The sequence below is a fragment of the Kogia breviceps genome, chromosome 9 (assembly GCF_026419965.1).
Source record: "Kogia breviceps isolate mKogBre1 chromosome 9, mKogBre1 haplotype 1, whole genome shotgun sequence".
NCBI lineage: Eukaryota > Metazoa > Chordata > Mammalia > Artiodactyla > Physeteridae > Kogia > Kogia breviceps.
In genome coordinates, this window is record NC_081318.1 from 74,085,247 (window position 1) to 74,109,926 (window position 24,680).

The 24,680-nt window shown below is 37.2% G+C and overlaps 1 protein-coding gene across 2 annotated transcripts in view; it reads left to right on the top strand.

Annotated features, from left to right (window-relative positions):
- The window catches only part of SP4 (Sp4 transcription factor), a 74,651-nt gene that overhangs the window by 18,335 nt on the left and 31,636 nt on the right, over positions 1 to 24,680 (top strand). For both annotated transcript variants that reach the window (XM_059073944.2, XM_067042642.1), the window contains exon 4: positions 20,970 to 21,198. In XM_059073944.2, coding sequence (XP_058929927.1) covers positions 20,970 to 21,198 — 229 coding nt within the window. The remainder of the gene's footprint in view (positions 1 to 20,969; positions 21,199 to 24,680) is intronic.

Genomic DNA, 24,680 nt, shown 5'->3' on the forward strand with positions numbered 1-24,680 from the left:
GTAAAAACTACAAATTTAGAAGTAGAAGAGTTAGGTGGATCTCTGTATCTCAGTTTCAAAGGAGAAACTGTCTTACTTTTTATTCTAGAAGGTGAAGAATATGACAGCTGATTTGTAGTCCAAAGAGGTCTCATAAGAGCAGTTGTATTTTCATCTGTTTAAACTTTAGAATTTTCTGCCTGGGGTATTAAAGCAGGGAGAACTCCATTTTCAGCCTCACAACTACTGGCAAAGGGGAGTTAAATATAGATTCCAGCTGCTACCTTGGGAAGAAAGTACTTCTTTAAATGCTGGATTGTGCTAATGTCAAGATGAGTTCGTAGAGGGACTTCTATGAGGGATTTAAAAAAAATAAATAATGATAAAACAGGATTTTTTTTAAAACAAATGAGTTTCAAAAGCAATTTTTAAAATAATACTTGCTTGGATTTTATTTGGTAAAGTTAATTTTAATTTATAGAAACACTTTTTAAAGTATATATTTGGCTTCTCTGGTGGCGCAGTGGTTGAGAATCCGCCTGCTGATGCAGGGGACACGGGTTCGTGCCCCGGTCTGGGAAGATCCCACATGCCGCGGAGCGGCTGGGCCCGTGAGCCATGTCCGCTGAGCCTGCACGTCCGGAGCGTGTGCTCCGCAACCGAGAGGCCACAGCAGTGAGAGGCCAGCATACCGCAAAAAAAAAAAAAAAAAAAAAAAAAAATATATATATATATATATATATATATTTAATTCCCCATGATTACTAAGAAACAAAAAAGTTGTTTTGGGAATCATGTCTTAAAAAGGTTATGTGAAGTCTAGCACTCAACTGTTATACAGAAGTTTAAAAAAAAAACATAAAGAAAATTGTGCCTTCAAATATCTCTTAAAAGCATCCCTAGTAAAGGGTTTATTTATTTATTTATTTATGTTATTAAGAATCCTACATGCTTTTCACTATGTCAGCCCAGTTGTTATAGTAAAGGCAATCGAGCACTCAGTTCTTATTGGTTAGGAATAGCTATTTGTTTCTGCATAATAATACTGTAGGCTTAACTTAAAATGAAGGAGACATTGTGGTGCTGGTGAAATAGAGATGGACAGGAATCAAGACCTGCCCTCAGTCCCCTGGTCTGCCAGGTACTGTCTGTGATGTGGGGATGGCCTTTAGTGTTCTTGAGCCTTAGTTGTAATCACCTGTAAAATGAAGATAACAAAATGCCTACTAAACTGGGTTTTTCTGAGGATTAAATGGAGTAGCATGTGAAAATGTTTTGTAAACAGCAAAGCACTAATGGATGTAAACTATTTTTATTATAAATTTTCCCTTTCTCTTTTTTTCTAAATTAATATGTGTATGTGTTTAGTATTTCGCAGTCTCATTTTCTATCACATGTTCATTTTGTTGCAGCATACAGTGCCATTCTGGTAATGTATTAAACATTCAATAAATATCCAGTAGAAAGAAGTGAGACTTCTCTGTTACTTAGCTTAATTAGGTGTGTTAACTATGGGTTTTATTTTCTGTTTTCTGATGCTTTGACATCTGGGGTCTCACTGACCCTGGAGGGACTGCCCTTTCCAGGGTTAACGAGTTCCTAGAGATAGTAAACAACTCCACCTTGAGTGTACTTTTCAAATACAAACCACTCTAGAGCCCATCCCCCAACCACATCCTTTATGGCCCTCATACTTCAGGCCACTACCTACCTGCTCTAATCACAGGGCCAGGTACCAGACAACAAAGGACAGCCCTCATGTTCCAGAGCCCTTTGAAATTATTCACACTGGCCAATCCTAAACCTGTTTCCCCTGCCTCTGTTCCTTCTGCCTTGTGCCTTTTCCTTTTTTGTGGAAACCACAATAAAGACTCCTGTCCACAATTCCTCTCTGGCCCTCTGCCTCCTGATCCACCCTGGTGCCTCCCGGTCTGGCCCGCTAGGGCATGGTAACTCTTACCCTCCTCTTGTTTTTTTGTTTTTTTTAAATTTAATTTTATTTTTTTTGTGGTACGCGGGCCTCTCACTGTTGTGGCCTCTCCCGTTGCGGAGCACAGGCTCCGGATGCGCAGGCTCAGTGGCCATGGCTCACGGGCCTAGCCGCTCCGCGGCATGTGGGATCCTCCCAGACCGGGACACAAACCCGTGTCCCCTCCATTGGCAGGCGGACTCTAAACCACTGCGCCACCAGGGAAGCCCCCTCCTCTTGTTAATTGAATAACAAACTGTCTTTTCATTGACAGTCTTCTCAGCTTACTATACCTCAGATTTTCTGTTAATACATTATATTTTAAAACAGTGGATTGCTGATTTATTTTCTAATTTTTATGGCAAAGAGTCTTATTACAAAGAAATAGTACTTAATAATGCTAAGTTTAAAGTTTTCTTCAGAACTAACTAAAATAGAGATTCAGAATGGTATTGAGATATGTATGTCTGTGTGCAGGTGAATATATACATATGTTCATGTATATAAAAAAAAATTTTAACCATATTGGAAGATGACAGAAATTCTCATCTGTAAGCTACCTTTAGACACCATCTTTGGTGTAGCTCTTTTTGTTTATAAGTGAAAAAACTAAAGTTTATTTATAAGTGAAAAACCCCAATGTGGATATGTAGTTTACCCAAATCACAACATTAGTTATTGGCAAAGTCAGGATAACCCAGTTCCAACTCCCTGAGGCTTAAATAGACATGCAAGTGTCATAAGCATCTTTATTAGGAAGAAAATTGTAGGCAAGTTTTTCTTGCTTCTTCTCTTTCTCAAAGGAATAAGATCTTAAAGTTAATTTTGTTTTCTCCTGTCCCAAGTGGTAGTATTTTGGTTGCTAAGTGATTGTTCCAATTGTTATAATTTTTTCATTTAACAAAACTAAAATTTGATATAGTTATTAAATTTTATTTCGTAAACTTTTTAATTCTAGAATACAGATATTTTATGTGCACAGTTCACCCATTTTGTATCTCAGCCCTTAATTTTTTTCTTTTCTTTTCTTTTTTTTTGTGGTACGCAGGCCTCTCACTGTTGTGGCCTCTCCTGTTGCGGAGCACAGGCTCCGGACGCGCAGGCTCACGGGCCCAGCCGCTCTGCGGCATGTGGGATCTTCCTGGACCGGGGCATGAACCCGTGTCCCCTGCATCGACAGGCGTATTCTCAACCACTGCGCCACCAGGGAAGCCCTTATTTTTGTTTTTGATGTTAGATTTTCAAACTTAGAAACTTGTAGCAGCCTTTATGCTAGACACTTTGTTGTAAATGGTTTTCAGTGTCTATACTTTTATGGTAAATTTGACTGGGCCAGATAATCATTTTGTGAACTGAGATAACATGGGGAGAAGTTGTTGAGAGATCAGTGAATTATAGTGGACAAAAAAATGAGTTTTCGTGGATTTTCTCAGTGAGTTGTTTGGTTTTTATTTTTTTGGTAGATATAATTTTAAGAGGTACATAATACAAGATGTGGGGTGAAATAGCTTTCTGCTGTGTTCTGTATTGCTGGGTCTTTATATAAATATTGGATCAAGTTTGGCTTTTCCACATGTGAAGAAATAGAAAGAGGAGGTGGCTTTTCTTAAATTTAATTTTTATTTTATATTATAATTGATATACAATGTTGTGTTAGTTTAAGGTGTACCGCAAAGTGATTTGGATACATATATCCATTCATTGTCAGATTTTTTTCCCATATAAGTTATTATAGAATACTGAATAGTGTTCCCAGTACTACACAGTAGGTTCTTGTTGATTATCTATTTTATATATAGTGGTGCATATATGTTAATCCCATACTCCTAATTTATCCCTCCCCCAGCCTTTCCCTTTTGGTAATCATAAGTTTGTTTTTGAAGTCTGTGAGTCTCTTTCTGTTTTATAAATAAGTTCATTAGTATCACTGTTTTAGATTCTACATGTAAGTTATATCTTATGATACTTGTCTTTCTTTGTCTGACTAACTTCATTTAGGATGATAATCTGTAGGTCCATCCATGTTGCTGCAAATGGCAAAATTTCATTCCTTTTTATGGCTGAGTAATATTCCATTGTATATATGTACCACATCTTCTTTATCCATTCCTCTGTTGATGGACATTTTGGTTGCTTCCATGTTGTGGCTATTGTAAATAGTGCTGCAGTGCACATTGGGGTGCATGTATTTTTTCAAATTGTGGTTTTCTCCAGGTATATGCCCAGGAGTGGGATTGCTGGATCATACTATAATTCTCCTTATTCTCCTTTTACCTTTTTAAGGAACCTCCATACTGTTCTCCGTAATGGTTGTACCAATTTACATGCCCACCAACAGTATAGGAAGGTTCCCTTTTCTCTGCAACCTCTCCAGCATTTATTGTTTGTAGACCTTTTGATAATGGGCGTTATGGTTGATGTGAGGTGATACACCATTGTAGTCTTAATTTGCATTTCTCTAATAATTAGCATGTTGAGCATTTTTTATGTGTTTTTTTGGCCATCTGTATGTCTTTGGGAAAATGTCTATTTAGATCTTCTGCCCATTTTTAGATTGGGTTGTTTGTCTTGTTTTTGCTTGTGTTTGGTATTGAGTGGCATGAGCTGTTTATTTTGGAGATTAATCGCCTGTTTGCTTCTTTGCAAATATTTTCTCCCTTTCTGTGAGTTGTCTTTTCATTTTGTTTATGGTTTCCTTTGCTGTGCAAAAGTTTAATTAGGTTCCGTTTGTTTATTTTTGTTTTTATTTTCATTAGGAGGTGGATCCAGAAAGATAGTGCTGCAATTTATGTCAGAGAGTGTTCTGCCTTTGTTTTCCTCTAAGAGTTTTATAGTATCCAGTCTTACATTTAGGTCTTTAATCCATTTTGAGTTTATTTTTGTGTATGGTGTTAGAGAATGTTCTAATTTCATTCTTTTACATGTAGCTGTCCAGTTTTCCCAGCACCACTTACTGAAGAGACCGTCTTTTCTCCATTGTATATTCTTGCTTCCTTTGTTGTAGATTAATTGACCATAGGTGCATGGGTTTATCTCTGGGCTTTCTATCCTGTTCCATTGATCTATATTTCTGTTTTTGTGCCAATACCATACTGTCTTGATTACTGTAGCTTTGTAGTATAGTCTGAAGTCAGGAAGTGTGATTCCTCCAGCTCTGTTTTTCTTTCTCAGGATTGCTTTTGCTATTTGGAGTCTTCTTTGTTTCCATACAAATTCTGAATTTTTTTGTTCTAGTTCTGTGAAAAATGCCATTGGTAATTTGTTAAGGATTGCATTGAATCTGTAGATTGCCTGGGGTAGTGTAGTCACTTTGACAATATTGATTCTTCCAGTCCAAGAACATGGTATATCTTTATCTGTTTGTGTCATCTTTGATTTCTTTCATCAGTGTCTTATATTTTTCAGAGTACAGGTCTTTTGCCTCTTTAGGTAGGTTTACTCCTAGGATTTTATTCTTTTTGATGCAGTGGTAGATGGGATTGTTTCCTTAATTTCTCTTTCTGATCTTTCATTGTTATTGTATAGAAATGCAAGAGATTTCTGTGTATTAATTTTGTATCCTGCAACCTTACCAGATTCATCGATGAGCTCTAGTAGTTTTCTGGTAGCATTTTTAGGATTAGAAAGGACAGTTGGCTTTAAATTGGTCCTCCACACAGATACTAGTGATAGTTCTCCATTTCCTCAGAAAACTGAATAAAATGTGATATAATTATATTGGAAGGAGAAACTTAGGTTAAAGTAAAGAAATAACATTCTTAATATATGTAACTAATTAAAAGGGCATAACTTATTGAGGGGGGATTTAAATCTCTACCCTTGAAAATCTTTTATATATTAACTGCCTTTCAGATTGTTCTAGAATTGCATGTCAGCTGCTTACCAGGGATCCTCTAATTTTCTAAATAAGAGAAATTAAGTTTTTTGATCATAAATAAGAGAAATTAAGTTTTTGATCATAGAATAAATCTGGCTACTTCCTGCCACATTTCCCATCTGCCAGCTCTTATACCTGGTCTGCTAGAGGCCCAGAGACACTCTTATTACAAAAGCATTCAGCTTTTGTAGTTGAAAATGAACAGCTATAAATGGGAGGTGAGTAATGGTCTGCTCTTCTTCTTCTAATAGTAGCCTGATTATCTTGGCTTCCTCCAGTTTGCAGAGACAGTGCCTTGCATATAGTTGGCGCTGAATAAATATATGACTCAGGAGATGCAGCTGTATGGAAAAAAAAATTGTTTCCATTTTCCATAGTATATGGTAATTTTTCAATTGAAAACTTGTCAGTTATTTTAAGGACTGATATTCAGTTTAACTGTAGTAATAATACGCATACAGAAACTTCAGATTTCACCTGTTAGAATGCTTTGTCTTTTTTGTTAATTGAATAAGGTTACGATTATCTTATTAATCCCATGGTAGCATGAATATATATTTTATATTACTATAAAATCTTCTGATTTTATTTAATGACATTTTAGTTCTATATTGAGTTTGTGTGTTGTAACTGCTAATAAAACTTACATTAAACAATTAAGTTTTTTCTTGTGTTTTAGCATTGTAGTTCCTTTTTGTACTGAAATGTTAGATACTCATTGGACAGCCATAGTTCAGATACTGTAAATCTGGCCAAGTTTTACATCTTGTTGTTTAGTATTTTAAAATTGTTCGTAATTCTTTGTTTACTAATTAAAACTAAAATTTTTATGTGATACAGGTCTACTGGTGGCCTTTGAACTTAAGTTAGTAAGTTGTTAGGTTTTGTAAGAAATATAACTAAATGTAGTTTTATTTTGTTTTCAGGCTATTCTGTAAGTTTATAGAGGGTTTACTAGGTTGAGAAATAAGAACATTTGCATGTTCCTTTCCTTTTCAAAATCATCAAGGGTAAGCAGGCAAGGAAGAGTCTTCCTTGATAATGAATAGATCATCGTCTGCCCAAGCTGATAAAGCACATTGAATTTTTCCGAGGGACAGCAAAATAGAAATAATAACTAAACTCCCTAACGTGACAAAGGGGATAGAGATATGAATGTGATCCACTGTTTTTTTTTTTTTTAATTAGTTCTTTTACATTATATGATTTATTTCCCAGCTGTTGCTATATATCATGGTTAAATGTACATATGTAGAAATAATCTTGAGATACCTTAGCTGTGAGTAATTAATGAAATAAAATATTAATACAGGTGTATTGTAAATTCATGGTCTTTTGGTGCTTTATTGTGATGAAGAAATTAAAAGGACAAAATAGTTAAACTTAGGAGTTCTTAGAACTATTTAAGAGGAAATGTAGAGATCATTTGTTAAGAATTAGGCTTTGATTATAATTTTACAGTGGAGTTCATTCATTTCCTTGTCTACACACATCTTTAAATTATTTGTTAGTCTCTTCTATCAAATGCACAGTTCTGTCTTCTAAGGTTTATTTCTGAAAATGAGATTTTAATATGTGAATTCATGTAAGTGAACAGAACCTTTTCTTTGTCTGTGTTCTACCCCCCCCAAATATGCCAAATGTTATTTCTGTTCAAGAAAGTCAATATGATTTTAAAAATTCTCCCCCCCCAAAGATGTGCTCATACTCATCTTAATTGGAACTGAAAAGAGGTGACGAGAACTGAATTCCCCACAACTGAAGATGGGTCTGGATTGCATGGTAGAGGATGTAGGATGGTTCTTATATGGTTAGAATGATTCCCTCTATGGTTTTAGAGAAAATCTGTGCCTGGTTCATGTACACCTGGAGGTAGAAAGCTAGTCTTTCCTGGTTGCTCAGTTTGCTGTTTAGAGATGAATCTTAAAATAGCCATCTATGGGGTTAAACTGATCCGTGACAGCCTAACAGTATTGGCTCAGCCTCCCTTGGCCCTGAACTGCACAACTATTTTAAGCTGTGCACCTAAGAACTAACAGGGCATACTGTACCCTGGTAGCACCGAGTGCCACTTCTGTGTTTCCAGGACTGGACAGATCAGCTGTAAACTTCTATGCAATTAAGACTATCATTCTAATGTTTTAGGAATCCTCATACCAACCTACACAAGCTAGCTTGCCTTGATGTATCAGATTTCATTAAATACCATTGTGGGGGGAAAGAAAGATAATTAAAACAGAAACCCTATATCTTACCTGTTTATTTTGAGCACTGCTTGTTTGGGTGAACTCCCTATAAAAGAGAAAAATCCTGTCATTTGATGATCATTGTTAAAAGATTTTGCTGTTTTCAGATGCCAGTACACTATTTCCTGAGTCCGTGATTGCCTTTGCCAATTCTCTGCTGTCGTGTCAGACTGCTTTTTTTCCCCTATTATTTCCTATCATTGAGTTGTTAGTGTCCCTGGTTGCTGATTTTCTCTTTTTCTTATTAATTATAACCTCTTAACTACATATCTTTTTGATTAGTCCTTAAGTTCCTACTAAGTGTAGGCACAGAGCTAAATTCCTGGAACATAAAGATGGTGTAAGACATAGTCCCGGCCTTCAAAAAAGGTTCTGTTCTATGAGGAGACAGAATATTCATTAAAATTAAAGACAGTACATAGAAATAATATAGTAAAAGCAAGCTGAATGGTAAAAGGTAGTTATATTGAAATTAAAAGCAGGAAGATGCCACTGAGAGCCAGGATAGAAATGAAAGGCTTTATGACACCTAGGAGGCTTGAACTGTTGCTTGAAGGAGGGGGAAGCCCCCCAAAAAGCATGAAGTAAGAAGGAATGCATCACTGGCCAAAGAAACAACAGATACAAAAGAGAGGAAGCTGGAATGTGCTTTACATATTTAAGAAAGAATTGGTAGATCCTTTTAGTTAGAACCAGTCCCCTGTGGGTACAGTACTGTGTAATCAAAGTGGAGAATTTGAGGGAAATGGTTGATGTAGTTGGCAAGATTGGTAAAAGTTTGTTTATAGACTGAGAGTGTCAGACCAAAGACAGGGCACAAGTCACTGAAGGAGTGTGTGAATGTGTTAATTTTTGGAGGGATAGAGGAAGGGAAGTTTCATTTATGAAGTGGTATTTTAGTTTTATTATCTAGCAGACATAGGAGAAACAGGAAAGCCAATTTTGGGACCGTAGAGTTAGCTCAGATACCAGTGATGGGAAATCAGAACTTGGGTGTAAAGTGTGACTCAACAGACTTTAAGAAAACAGTTGACAGGATTTGATGCATAACTATAGAGAGGAAAGAATAAGGTAAAGGTAATTAATCCCTTAAGAGTTTGAGCCCAGGTGGCCATGAGAATGATTGCACTGTTCGAAGAAACGACATTGAGAAAAGCAAAGTGATGAACCTGAATTTTGATATTTTTAAAGTTTGAGTTAATAGTAAAACATTTCTTTGGAGATGTCCAGTTTGTATTTGGAGATTGTACCTGAGAAGAGGGATCAGAGGTGACGTTGCGGATTTGGAAGTCTTCTACAGAGAGCTGGTGGTTGACGTTATGGCAGTATGTGGGATTGATGAGGGAGACAGTTTTGAGTTTGAAGTGCAGTAGAGTGACAGCTAGCCTTAGGGTTACACTCAGTCTTCTGGGGACAAAGGAAGGGTTGAGTCTAGAGAAGTGAGAGCAGTCAGGGAGATAGGAGGAGGACAGGGTTGTATGTCAACAACGAAGAGGAATCTCAGAGCGTCGTTAAACATTGAAATAACTTGGAGAGTGAGTGTTGAGAAAAGTTCATTGAATTTTGTGTTTGAAACTTGATGAGATCTGAGAACTGTGCTGTTCAGTATGAAAGCCACAAGCCACATGTGACTATTTAAAGTAAAACTAATTAAAATTAAAAACTTATTTTCTCATTTGGACTGCATTTCGATAGCTAATGGCCACATGTGGCTAGAGGCTGCCGTATTGGAGAGCCCTGATAACTGAATTTCTTCATTATTGCAGAAAGTTCTATAGGACAGTACTACTTTGCAAAGCTTAGGGAATGTTACAGCAAAACTGTGAAAGCATTTATTTGGATGAATGAGTGGTAAAAATATGACCTAGCAAGTGTAGGATACACTTTGGATAAGTTTGATGAAAACAGGAAGAGGACACTATATTGGGGGCTAGTAGAGAAAGGCTTTTTAGGACTGATTATGTTCATTCATTTGGTAAAAATTTATTGCGGTCCTATTAGGTGCTAAGTACTATGCTAGGTATAGAGACCACAATGCTAAAGAAGGCATTAAAGAGTACATAAATATGTAACTGGAGCAGGGATGTGGGCGGTTGGTTAGAAATCAGATTAGTTATGATGTAGTGTGATAATGCTTTAAGTAGAAGGAACTGTCTTCTGTGGGGACATAAAAGTGCATAGTTGGCCCCGCGCTCCATATTTGGGTGTTCCACATCTGTGGATTCAACCAACTGCAGAACATAGACAAAGGACAGTTAAACACTTCGGTGGTTGGTTGAATCCATGGTTGCGGAACCTGTGGATATGGAGGGCTGACTATGGAACTTGAGCTGGTTTCGGTAAACACAGAGGGTCCTGGAACCAGTCCCCTGAGGATACAGTACTGTGTAATCAAATGAGGGAATTAGTGAGGAAGGATTCTTAAGGAGGTGATACAGGATAGCTCAGATAGGATGGCAAGAAATTAGCCAGGTTGGCAGAGAAAGGATATTCCAGGCAAAAGGTCAGAGTCATGTCATGATGTGATCAGGGAACCACAGATAGTTTCATGTGTTCAGACCAAGAGTTTATATGCTCTAGTTGTGGTGGCAAGGGTCGGGTCATGGAGATTCTTCCCTTGTCATGATAAGAATTGAAAAGGTATCCTGAAAGCTATGAGGAGCCCTCAGGGGACCTTAAGAAGTGGAATATCATGGTTAAATTTACATTTTAGGTTGCATAATATGGACTTGGATGGGAGGGGGCTAACTGATTTCAAGCAGATTGGTTCGACAGGAATATAGAACTAGTGGAGAGGGAAGGCCTGGAGAGAGAGAAGAAATATGTTTTCTGAGGCAGTACTAGAAGACGAAATCAATTTGTTTTCTGAGGGGAATTACCACTGAATATGGCAGAAGTTCAAAGAGGCAAGGGACTACTAGCAAAGGATGCCAGATGAAGCCAGAAGAGGTTGCTGAATTGAGAGTGTGTTTCCAGTCAGATAACTAGAGAACAAGGTGAGGATGAGGATGAAAATGAAGTTCAGAAGTTTTGGGATTAGCAGTGATTTTAGCCAGAGTTTGTGGTTGTGCCTGAACCTTGGAATTTAGACAGACCTTGATTCAAGTCTTGGTTTTACCACTTAAATCTCAGTTAAGTGTTTTTCTAGGTATTTGTTTCCTCATCTGTAAAATGGCAATAATACTGTTACTTTAGTGGAATAATATATGTAAAGTGCTTTTGCACAGTGCTTAGAGCACAGAAAAGTTTTCACTAAGTGCTAGCAACCATTTTTTGTTATTATAATTATTTTTCTTTTATTGAGATCTTCCTTTCTATTGTCAGTGTTCTTTTTCAGGTACTCATCATCTGGAAGGTAAAATAGCTTCTTCTTAACTGGCTTCTCTGCCTCTAGCTCTTCTGTCACATACTTGACATTCCAGAGTTTTCCTAAAATCCAGATTTGATTGTGTACTCCTTTTCCCTTTGTCATAGCCTTCATAGGTTTCCAGTTGCAGACTTTTCAAGTTATTAATGCTTTTTTTTAATTAAAAATTTTTTTTTGGCTATGTTGAGTCTTTGTTGCTGCACGTGGGCTTTCTCTAGTTGCGGTGAGCGGGGGCCACTCTTCGCTGTGGTGCATGGGCTTCTCACTGCGGTGGCCTCCCCTGTTGCAGAGCACAGGCTCTAGGCTCCCGGGCTTCAGGAGTTGTGGCTCGCGGGCTCTGGAGCGCAAGCTCAGCAGTTGTGGTGTGTGGCCTTAGTTGCTCCACGCCATGTGGGATCTTCCCGCACCAGGGCTCGAACCCGGGTCCCGTGCATTGACAGGCGGATTCTTAACCACTGTGCCACCAGGGAAGCCCTAGAGAAATATTTTGGGTTATGAAGTTAAGATATTTTTACTGGTAGGATTATATAGTAAAGAAACTTTGGAGATTACTACTGTTTGTTTTCTTATAATCAGCATTCTCACTGCTTGCTTCTTAATTCTGCTTAGATGTCCCTTCTAAGTGTATTCATTCTGTAAAAATAGGATAGTTCTTCCTTTCACTTTCTTGAATTCAGGTATCAGATCATTAATGAAGTTTAGGGTTCATTTTTAAAACGTTGCCCAAATCTGCTCTTCATGGTCGACATCTGCTTTTCATGAATAATGGCAACCACTTTAGGACTTAAAATGAGAGTGTAAAAGCTTAATTACCACCTGCCATGCCTCATCAATAGCAGATCCTAAGTGATTGGAGTTGCCTTTCCTTCCTAGTTCAAGGAGGTTCAAAAGAGCAACACCTTCAAGCATGAAAATTGGATGGCAGGTTTTACTTATGTATACCTCTGAGATACCTGCTCTTGAAATACAGCCTAGTGTCTACTAGGTGTTGTTGAATTTCTGACCTATTTTAAGGAATGTACGGCTTGTAAACCAAGCTTGACCTGGTTGTGTGTGGAGGTTTTTTTTTGTTTTTTTCAATAAATGGTAATGAAAAGCAAAATCTTAAATTGATGCATAGGGCTGGTTTAGGCAGCTTTCCTATCTAATCTGAGTAAAGGTTATGTTAGAACACTGATGAAGTCATGTCCATAATGTAATATGGAGGATATAATGATGGGTCTTCTACAGGTCTTATTTGAAAATTATGAATAGAACTTCCACACTCCATTCCATTGATTGTTTGGCAATGTTGTATCTAAAATGTGACCTTGAACCCATTAATTTTCTATTTAAGACCATTGATAATTCTCTATTGCCTCCAAAGCCCAAATAATATTCCTGGTTCCCAAGGAGATACCATAGCCACCTGGAAAAGAGTGCAGGGCTCTGGATTCAGGCTGAACCAGGTTCACACCCTGGCTTTGTAACTTGATAGAAGCTGTACTTGATAGCAGCTGTATAACCTTGGGAAATTTACATAACCTCTCAGAGCCTTCAGAGAGGGCATTAGGTGATAAAGTATAAAGTAGTTGATTATGTATTCTGGCCATTTAATAAGTTCAGTAAATGTAGGTGATTATTATATGGCAGCTGTTCTCTGGTTGGGGAAGGGAGGGGTGGCCATGATTTTTAACAAGGATCCACCCTTCACACCCCCACCCCAGAAAGTCACTTGTTTAAGAAATTGAATAAGGCCCTTCCTGATCTATCCCTCCAGCACTACCTTTAGCCCCTCATTTCCTGGAACTGTAATCTCTAGCAATATGCTGTCTCAGAGTTATATCTATAAATGTACCCATTCCCATTGCCTTCCTGTTTACCTTTGTTCTTTCTACCTGGCAGTGGTTTTATCTCCTCCATGAAACCTTCATTGTTTCTCCTTTCCAGTAAATAATCTTCCTCTGTACTACTTAGGCATCTTATGTTATGTTTTTGTTGTAGCACATATTAGAATTATTTGTTTAAACTTGTCTTCCCCACACGTTCGAGTTTCAAGTCAGATTTTATGTATCTTTATTTCTCCAGCAGTGTTAAGCATGTAGCAGGTACTCAGGAAATGTTTGTCGAATGAATAAATCTCACTTGTACACTAGGTTCTTATGCAAAGATCTAAGACTTATAGAAATCTGAGCGGCTGTTATTAAGTATTTGTACTTAACCAGTTATGCAATTTCAGATGTATTGGAGTTAACATTGTTTATTGTACTCCACACATTGTGCTAAGTGTATTACATGCGTTATCTCAGTTAATTCCTGCCACTGGAAGAAACTACAGAGATTTAGAACACAAAGACAGATCTGCCTGACATCAAAGCTCTGTTTAATCTATAGGTATTGCTAAACTGTCCGTTGTACCTACTCAGGGACTCAGTATGGGTTTACAACTTGTACATGACCCATGGTAGGTCATGGAAATCATTTGCTAGTATATCGTTCACCTTCATTTAAGAAGTGCAGAGAAGACTCAGTTATTTCTTAATGTTCTCAGGTTATAGTTCATATGTGGAAAAACACAGAGTTCACAGCTCTTCAATAGGTAAAGAAGTATTTTGGAATAAGCATAATTTCGAACTCAAGGTATTATTCTTTTTACTACCACTGTACTATGGAATCTATCCAAGTCATATATCTGTCAAAGTCTGTTCCCAAATGTATGTTACTCTCTTTGTAAGGGCTTTAATTCAGAGTCATGTAGTTGCTTTTTTTTTTTTTTTAAATGGAGACGCATATAGTTTATCGTTTTTATAGGCATATAAATGTACCATGTTTTAATTTTTCATATATTTGATTTTGGTTCTGGTTGTTTATAATGAATAAATGAGGGCCATGAACATTAGTTGAGTTATGGAAGCTCAGTTTAAGTAGGGTTTCTTAACCTCAGCACTATTGACATTTTAGACCAAATAATTCTTTGTTTTGAGGGCCTGTCCTGTACACTGTAAGATGTTTAAGAGCATCCCTGGCCTCTATCCACTAAATACCAGTAATACCTTCCAAGTTGTGAAAACCAAAAATGTGTCTGGACATTGCCAAATATCCCCTGGAAGACAAAAATACCTCCAGGTGAGAATCACTAGTTTAAAGAGCCAACAAGAGTAGAATTTTTAGTTAACTTTTTTTTTTTGAACAGCTTTATTGAGGTGTGATTCATATACCATATGATACAGCCATCTAAAGTTTACATTCAGTGGCTTTTAGTGTATTCACAGAATTGTGTATCCATCACCATGATATAATTTTAGGACATTTTCATAACCTCATAAAGAAACCCCAGGGACATTAGCAGTCACTTCCCATTTCTTCTCCCTACCCCCACCCCCCACCCCCCAGCCCTAGACATACCTGGTTATCTTTTTATGTTTAGGAATACACAGCCTTCTTGTCTGTTTTAAAAGTTAGATTATAAGGCAACCAAATCCTATTTCAGAGTATAGTTATTGAAAATTATTTGCATCAAAGTAAGGAGACATATATTCTTTCCTTCAGAGGCCTTTGTTTAGACAGACTCCCAGTTAAATCTGTAGAGGAAATAAATAAGCCAAAATAGGCTGATTTAAGAATCATTTTAATGTTTTCACAAGAGTAAGAAGTCCCTCTAGCCCTCCACAGCAAGTTTTATATTATGGAAGTCAACAGTTTTTGTTTTTCCTGTTCAAATCTAGTAGATAACCTTATATCTTAGACTGTGTGTAAAAAACACAATTATGAAACATGTACTTAAAATAGTATTTTGAACCTTTGCTTCACTATTATTAAACAGATCATTTTCAGTGAATTGGTAGTTGGGTTAATTTTTTTTACCGATAGATAGTTGGGGTTTCTTTTATTTTTCAAATGTATAGGCCTATTTTACGTATACAGTAACGTTATCTGTCATTCAAATCTTGCAAGTCATGTTTTTTTCCATAAGAATAAATAAGGACCAGTTGGATTATATTCTCTTATTTATAAAATGAAAATATTAACTGTCCTACTTCCCTCAAAGGGTTGGTGTGAAATGCTAAGAGGATCAAATCAGTACAGTCAAAGGAAATGGACAATAAGGTTGTATCTTCATCTTTTATTATTTCTACTTCTCCCCTTGTGTTCCCATTGTATTTAAATGTTGTGAAGGCATCCATCAAAGTTTTAAAAATGTCATTTATAGCTGACTTTGCAGGGCTTGACCAAGCCATATTTCCTTTGATTTTAATATATGTGGTTAAAGCTTATACATCATAGAAAATATTTTAAACAAGACGAAGTGTCCTTAATAAATAGAGCTACACAAAAGAAAAGACCTAAGCCATAGTAGATAAATGGCAAAGGATTTGAACACACAATTCAGAAAAGGTATTCAGATGGCCAACACATATTTGAAGAACATGTTCAATTCTATTAGGAATCAGATAAATGCAGATAAAAGCAATAATAAAGTTCCATATTGGGTCTGTTAATTACCAGCAGGTTTTTTCCTTTAAAAATTAATCTTTAATATGCTAGTAATACATGGAAACATTTTCCTTGTTTAAAAAAAAGTGCAGGCTAACACTCCTGCTGACTACGCTCCAATCTCAGACCCCTTTTTAGAAGTCAGCAGTGTTTATCAGTTTGTTACATATCCTTTCAGACTTTTTTCAATTTATGTGTTAGGTGTGCAAATCATTGTAGGAAATATATAATGTCTGTAGTATATATCATAATGTAAACATCAGTAACTTTGTTTCATTCAGCCATATATTTTAGAGGTTTATTGAGGTTAGTGTATAAAGATTTCTTTCATTCTTTTTATCTATTACAGAATATTCTTTTTTTTCCCCAATATACACTTTAAAATTATTTATTTATTTATTTTTGGCTGCGTTGGTTCTTCGTTGCTGCACGCGGGCTTTTTCTAGTTGCGGTGAGTGGGGTCTACTCTTTGTTGCGGTGCATGGGCTTCTCATTGCGGTGGCTTCTCTTGTTGCTGAGCACAGGCTCTAGGCCCTTGGGCTTCAGTAGTTGCAGCACATGAGCTCAGTAGTTGCAGCATGTGGGCTCTAGAGCACAGGCTCAGTAGTGGTGGTGCACGGGCTTAGTTGCTCCACAGTGTGTGGGATCTTCCCGGACCAGGGCTCGAACCCGTGTCCCCTGCACTGCCAGGCGGATTCTTAACCACTGAGCCACCAGGGAAGCCCCAGGATATTCTTATTGTATAATAGTTCTGCAAGTATGATTCTTCTGGAAACAATGTTAAGAATGAAATTATAGAGGACAGTGGTAGCGGGGAGACCAGTTAGGAAGCTATTGTAGTCATCAAGCAAGAGAAAATGGTAGCTTGGAGTACCGTTTTTGTGGCATAACCTGTCTGATTCCTAGACAGATTTCCTGTGAAAAATCTGTGTAGAAATGTTCCCTGGCAGATGACAAGAAGAGTCTGACACTCATGAGAGGTGTTTGAGCATAAGGTACAGATTTGGGAGATACATCTTACACATAGTAGTAAAAGTTATGAAAGTCTGTGAATAAACCAAGGAGCAAGTTAGAATGAGAAGTTGGAACTTTGTGGGGGTGGCTAGAGAAGTGGGAGGAACAGCAGTGGTGAGTAGTACCAGAGAAGCCCAAGAAGGAGAGCATTTCAAGAAGAGGGTGGGATTAGGTGCTCCAGAGGTGAGATAAGATCAAAGGGAAGAGTATGTTTGGGGTTACCATCAGAGAAATTGTTCGTTCTGTCATCATTTTAGCAGAATGATGGGTTGGACACCTAATTTCAGTAGTTTAAAGAGAGAATGGGAGGGACTTCCCTGGTGGCACAGTGGTTAAGGAATCCACTTGCCAATGCAGGGGACACGGGTTCAATCCCTGATATGGGAGAGATCCCACATGCCGCGGAGCAGCTAAGCCCTTGCAGCACAACTACTGAGCCTGCTCTCTGAGAAGGCTGAGCACTGCAACAAAGAGTAGCCCCTGCTCTCCACAACTAGAGAAGGCCCATGCGCAGCACGAAGACCCAACGCAGCCAATAGATAGATAGATAGAAAGAAAGAAAGAAACAAAAAGAAAGAAAGAAAGAAAAATGAGTAAAGGCAACAAGTGTAGGTAAATCTTTTAAGAATGTGACGTCAGTTTAGGTTTAAATGCTGATAGGGAAAGCTAACAGAGAGGAAGAGTGTCTGAGAATGTAGGGAGTTAGCTCCAAGAGTCAAATTTTAAGGACTGAGTAGTCAATGGTGTCACATGTAGCAGTGCAGTCTTATTTATGTGCATTGAGAAAATGCACGTTGGATTTGGCCTTTAGGAGGAAATCTGTGAGCCAGGAGCTGAGTCCCTGTGGTGGAGTCCTTTGAATGCCAGACTTTGGTTAATGGGGAATGAATGAAAGTTACTGAGCACAGAAGTGATATGATCAAAACAGCATTAAAATGTGTTTTTCTTTTAAACTTTCCTTTATTAAGCTTATGTTATTGAGTGGCTCTGTTGTTTGGGCTTTGTTCCACATGTGGAGATACAGCAGTGAACATAACAGGCAGGATCTCTGTTACCATGGCACTGAACATTCAGAAGTGAGGCGAAGACAGAAAAAAATAAAAGGACAAGATAATTTAAGGCAAGTAAAACAAAACTTGGTGATGATACAGAAATGGACTAAGGGGAACTATGGTGATGTGGTCAGGAATGGCATTTCTAAAGAGGAATATTTGAACTGAGATCAGACTGTTACTAACGAGTCAGCTGTGCAAAGATCTGGGTGCAAAGGCATCCTCGCCCAGACTAGAGTGTGTGCAAAGGCCCCTAAGCAGGGAATGAGCCTGATTTGTGTGAGGACCAGAGAAAAAGGCAAGTGTGTTAGGAGTAGAGTGAGCAAGGGAGAGACTAATACAAGACGAGGTCTGAGAGGTGGGTGGAGTTAAACTTGAGCAGGGCTTTGGAGGCCTTAGTAAGGAGTTTGGTGGCTTGTTCTTGATCGGTCACAATAGAAATAAAAGAAAAGTAGTATTGAGCTGTTGTTGAACTGTCTGGGACCTCTATGTTAAGAAGTCAAGAGAGTTGTCAGCCTTAAATATTTAAATTCAAATATGGTTTGCTTAGTAGTATTCCTTGAAATAACTCCTCAAGTTGTTTAGGCATTCAACAAATAAACGTTTGTAGGGAGGCTTGAGAGTCTGTTGAAATGGTATGATCAGCCAGTGATCATGGATCTTTAGCAGTTCTTTGACATAATGAAGGGCATCTTAAATAAATATCATTGCAACCTGAAAGGAATGGTCAACTGTTGTATAAACAGTAGCTGGAAAAATTACGTCCAGAAATATCTCATGACTTCTGGGGACATAAAGAATACTTGCCAACCCGAAATACCTACATCTCCGTATGGACCAAGCTATAAAGACTTTGTATAGTGTTTAGTGCTGGTTTGGATAGAACTCCCATTTCCAAAAATGCGTTTTTTCCCGTAGTAAATAGCGAGTATGTGTGTCACTGTGCTTCTAGATGCATAAGTAGTTTGAATAGTTTGCTTAGCCAAGGTCATCCTTAAGGAATCTAGTTTTACTGAGTATGTAAAACTTATGTGTGCCCGAAAGCTGCATTGAGGCATAATAATTATACTTTACAGTTTACAAAGCCTTTACCCATTAGAAAATCAATTTGATCTTCATAAAGAACTCTTTAAAGTAGATAAGGGACAGGAATTTTAGGGAGGTCAGTATTTTAGAGGTGAGGAAAGGAGGATCTCCAAGTGTACAGTCACTGAATGGGATGTGAACTCACAACTTCTCACTTTACTTTTCATTTCTTTACCTATCACACCTTGTTAATGCAAAGGTGAACGAAAATTTAAATTTTACTAGAAGAACTAAAAAATGTGTCTCTACTAAAGCGGTGACAGAAGACATTTTAAAAAATTATTATTAATTTTTGGCTGTGTTGGGTCTTCGTTGCTGCGTGCAGGCTCTTCTCTAGTTGCGGGGAGCGTGGGCCACTCTACCTTGCTGTGCGCGGGCTTCTCATTACGGTGGCTTCTCTTGTTGTGGAGCACAGGCTCCAGGCACACAGGCTCAGTCGTTGTGGCTCATGGGCTCTAGAGCGCAGGCTCAGTAGTTGTGGCTCACGGGCTTAGTTGCTCTGCGGCATGTGGGATCTTCCCAGACCAGGGCTCGAACCCGTGTCCCCTGCATAGGCAGGCAGTTCCTTAACCACTGTGCCACCAGGGAAGCCCCACATATATTTTATTTGTATTAAAGTTATTGGTGCTACCAAAGGTTTCAGATTGCTGTGACTACACTGAGGAGGGTGAGATTGACTTTGGCTGGCAAAGTCAAAGGTTTAATTTTGTTTTGAAAATGTGTGCTATTTTCTCACTTGCTAATTTTTACGGTCTTTTCTTGGTTGCTTCCTATGTTTAAAGTACATATGCAGCTTTAAAATAAACCCTTTTATTTTATATGCAGTACTCACATGTTTGTTTCTGTAACCATATTTTATTCTTGTATTGCCACTCAACTCAGTGGAGACTGGTAATAATAATAGCTAACATGTAATGAACAGTTCTTTGCTAGGCACTGTGTGGTGGTAAGGGGTTTGTAAAAATCAACGTATTTAATCCTTACATCAACTTTGAGGTGGGAGCATTCCTTCATAAATTGATGTTTTCTTTTCTGCCCCTTCACATACTTGCTATTCCCACACCTGAGAAAGTAGAACTATGTTGAGAGAAAGTATAATTATAAGGCATACTCATGTACATTCAGGATCAACTTCAGCCATGTAAATTTTGTCATATTATATATTGCTTATCAAATTTTCCCTAAGCCAACATAGCCAAGTTGGTATGTGTACTGACCTGAGAGGTAAAAACTAAGCTGTATAACATGAGTGAATGAAGTAATAATATCCTAAATGTCTGTTCTGTGATTTTAGTGACAGTATGTAATAATCATGCATGGTTTTGCATTTTTAAAAAACTGCTTAACTCAATGTGTAAAATAAGAAAAAAGACTCATCAGTAAAGAGATGTTCGCTTAATTTAAAGTGTTTAGGAATGAGAAATGTCCATTATACTAATCCTTTGTTTAGTTACTTTTTATTCCTGTATTTTCATGGAGTGAATGAGATATGTTGCTTACTGTGGAAATGGTCATAATAATGCTTTGTATTTTTATAACATCTTTCATCTGAGGATCTCAAAAAATGTCTCATGAATCATCACAGCACTTCAGTGAGGTAGTAAGGTAGCAAGGATTATTAATCTTCATTTTACAGATGGAGAAATTAAGCCACAAGAGGGTTAAAATTTATGTATAGTCCCATCAACCAGATATAGAGGCAGCCTGAGCTGCTAAGGTTAGAATATTATATTTTAGGAGGATCGGCATAGTATAAAACTTAAATTAACCCCTTTGCTTTTGTACTTTACACAGATAATCTGTTAGAACAAATATGTTAGCTTTAAACTGTCCATACGGAAATTTTTTAAATCCTTATTTTAGGAATAGAAAACATTGTAATACTCTTTTCCCCTCTCATTTTTAGGTCAGCAGCAAGGACAAGATGGAGTGAAAGTCCAACAAGCTACAATAGCTCCTGTAACCGTAGCAGTTGGAGGAATTGCTAATGCAACTATAGGTGCTGTTAGTCCTGACCAACTCACACAAGTGCATTTGCAGCAAGGCCAGCAGGCTTCTGATCAAGAGGTGCAGCCTGGCAAGAGGCTTCGAAGAGTTGCCTGTTCCTGTCCTAATTGTAGGGAAGGAGAAGGAAGGTAAATGCTGTATTGCCACCCAGCTCAGTGGAGACTAGTATAATAGCTAACATGTAATGAACAGTTACATGTAATCAAGGCATGTAGGGTATTAGTTAAAATCAAGCCATTGGCTGAGTACTTCGATCATTAGAACATCTCTAGCTTTATAGCCCAAGAGTTGAGATACAATATTGTTATGAAGGGGATTAGATTGAGCTATTCTGGGAATGGGATTTCAGTGGTCCTCTACCATGTACCTTACACTTTCTTTTATGGTTTTCTTTCTTTATTTATTTACGTAAAATTTTAAAACAACTTCATTGATGTAAAACTTACATACCATGTAATTCACTCATTTAAACTGTACATTTCAGTGGTTTTTAATATATTCACAGAGTTGTACATCCATCACCACAGTCAATTTTAGAACTTTTTTGTTCCTCTGAAAACAAATCCTGTATTATTTAGCTATCACTCCCTCTTCCCTCCCAGCTCTAGGCAACCACTAAACTAATTTCTATGTATAGATTTGCCTATTGTAGACATTCATATAAATGGAATCCCAAAATATGTGGGTTTTGTGACTGGTTTCTTTCACTTAGCATGTTTTCAGAGTTGATCCATATTATAGTATGTGTCAGTTCTTCATTCTTTTTAATGAACAAAATAATATTCCATTGTATGGATATACAATATTTTACTTATCCATTCATAAGTTGTTGGACATTTGGAATTTTTTCCACCTGTTGGCTAGTGTGCTGCTACAAATATTCTTATACAGGTTTTTGTTTTTGATTTGCATTTCTCTGATGACGAATGATATAAAGTATGTTTTTGTGTGCTTACTGTTGGCCATTTGTCTATCTTTTTTAAAAAAATTTATTTATTTATTTTTGGCTGCTTTGGGTCTTCATTGCTGCGCATGGGCTTTCTCTAGTTGTGGCAAGTGGGAGCTACTCTTCGTTGTGGTGCACGGGCTTCTCATTGCAGTGGCTTCTCTTGTTGTGGAGCACAGGGTCTAGGCACGTGGGCTTCAGTAGTTGTCGCATATGGGCTCAGTAGTTGTATCTCATGGGCTTAGTTGCTCTGCAGCATGTGGATCTTCCCAGACCAGGGATCGAACCCGTGTCCCCTGCATTGGCAGGTGGATTCTTAACCACTGTGTCATGAGGGAAGTCCCCGTGTGTCTTCTTTAGAGAATTGTCTATTAAGATCTTATGTCTATTTTAATTAGATTATTTGTCTTTTTATTACTGAATTATAATAGTTCTTCATATATTCTAGATACAGGTCCCTTATCAGATTTATGATTTGAAATATTTGTTCCTGGTCTCTGAGTTGTCTTTTCACTTTCTTGATAGTGTCCTTTGAAGCACAAAAGTTTTTAATTGTGAAGTCCAGTCTTTTCTTTGGGTGCCTCTGCTTTTGGTGTCATATCTAAGAATCCATTGCCCAATCTGAGGTCACAAAGATTACCACTTTTCTTATAAGAGGTTTATAGTTTTTGTTCTTACATTTAGGTCTTTGATCAGTTTGGGAGTTAATTTTTGTAACTGGTGTGAGGTAAGGGTTCATCCAACACCATTTGTTGAAAGACCGTCCCTTCCCCATTCTTTGGATGGTTTTGGCACCCTTGTCAAAAATCAGCTTATCATAGACACATAGGTTTATTTCTAGACTCTTCAATTCTGTTTCATTGATCTGTATGTCTGACTCTATGCCAATACCACACTGTCCTGATGACTTTGGCTTTGTGGTAACTTTTGACATTGGGGAGTATGAGTCTTCCAACTCACCCAACATGAAAGGGTTTTTGATTGTGTCAGATGCTTTTCTTCATCTGTTGAGGTGATCATGTAGTTTTGTTTTCTATTCTGTCAGTATGGTATATTACATTAATTGATTGTTAAATGTTAAAGTACTTTTGCATTCATGGGATAAATACAACTTGGTCATGCTGTGTAATTCTTTTTATATGTTGATGGATTTGGTTTTTTACTATTGTGTTGAGGATTTTTGCATCCATGTTCATGAGAGATATTGGTCTGTAGTTTTCTTATAATGCCTTTGGTTTGGGCAAAGCTATTACTGGCCTTGTAGAATGAGTTGGGAAGTCTTCTCTCCAGTTTCATTATTTGAAAGTTTGTGAAGAACTGGTATTGATTTTTTAAATGTTTTGTGAACCTGTGAAGCTCACTGGGCTTTTCCTGTGTGTATTTTTTTGACTACTAATTCAACCTCATTACTTGTTCTGAGTTCTGTCTTGTTCTTGAGTCAGCTTTGGTACTTTGTATCTTTCCAAGAATTTGTTCATCTTATAGTTTTTAAAGTAATTGGTATACAATTGTTCTTGGTATTCCTTTATAATCTTTTCTATTTCTGTAAGGTTGATAGTGATATCCCCCTTTTCATTTCTGATTCTAGTAATTTGAGTCTTCTTCTTTTTTGTTAGTTTCCCCAATGGCTTGTTGGTTTTGTTGATCTTTAATCAGCCTTTGGTTCCATTGATTTTTCTCTGTTGTTTTTGTATTTTCTAATTCATTAGTTTCTGCTCTGTTCTTTATTATTTTCTTTCTTCTGCTTGCTTTATTTTAGATTTAATTTGCTCTGTTTTACTGTCTTAAGATGGAAGTTTATGTTATTTAAGATCTTTTTTCCTTCCAGTTTTATTGAGATACAATTGACGTACAGCACTGTATTAAAGTGTACAGCATAATAATATGACTTAATACATCATGAAATGATTATCATAATAAGTTTAGTGAACATCTATCATCTTGTGTAGCTACAAAATTAAAGAAGTAGAAAAAATATTTTTCCTTGTGATGAGGACTCTTAGGATTCAGCTCTCTTAACAATTTTCATATATAATATACAGCAGTGTTACTTATACTTAAATATAAGTTGTAGATTACATTCCTAGTACTTATTTACCTTAGAACTGGAAGTTTGTATCTTCTGACTGCCTTCATCCATTTCCCCTCCTCTGGTAACCACAAATCTGATCTCTTTTTCTGTGAGTTGTTTGTTTGTTTTTGAGGTGTAATTGACCTACAACACTGTTAGTTCCTGTTACACAATATAGTGAATCACTATTTCTATACATTTCACAATGATCACAGTAAGTCTAGTTATGATATTATCACTGTACAAAATTATTACATAGTTATTGACCATATTCCCCACACTGTACATTTCATCCCCTTGACTCATTTATTTTTTAACTGGCAGTTTGTACCTCTCAATCTCCCTCACCTATTTTTTTTCCTCCCTTCACGTCCCTCTTCTCTGACAACTACCTGTTTGTTCTGTGTATCTGTAACTCTATTTCTGTTTTGTTATGTTTGTTCATTTATTTTGTTGTTTAGATTCCACATACAAGTGAAATCAGTATTTGTCTTTCTCTGTCTGACTTGTTTCACTTAGCATAATATCCTCTAGATCCATCCACGTTGTCAAAAATGGCAAGATTTCATTTTTTTGTGGTTGAGTAGTTTTCT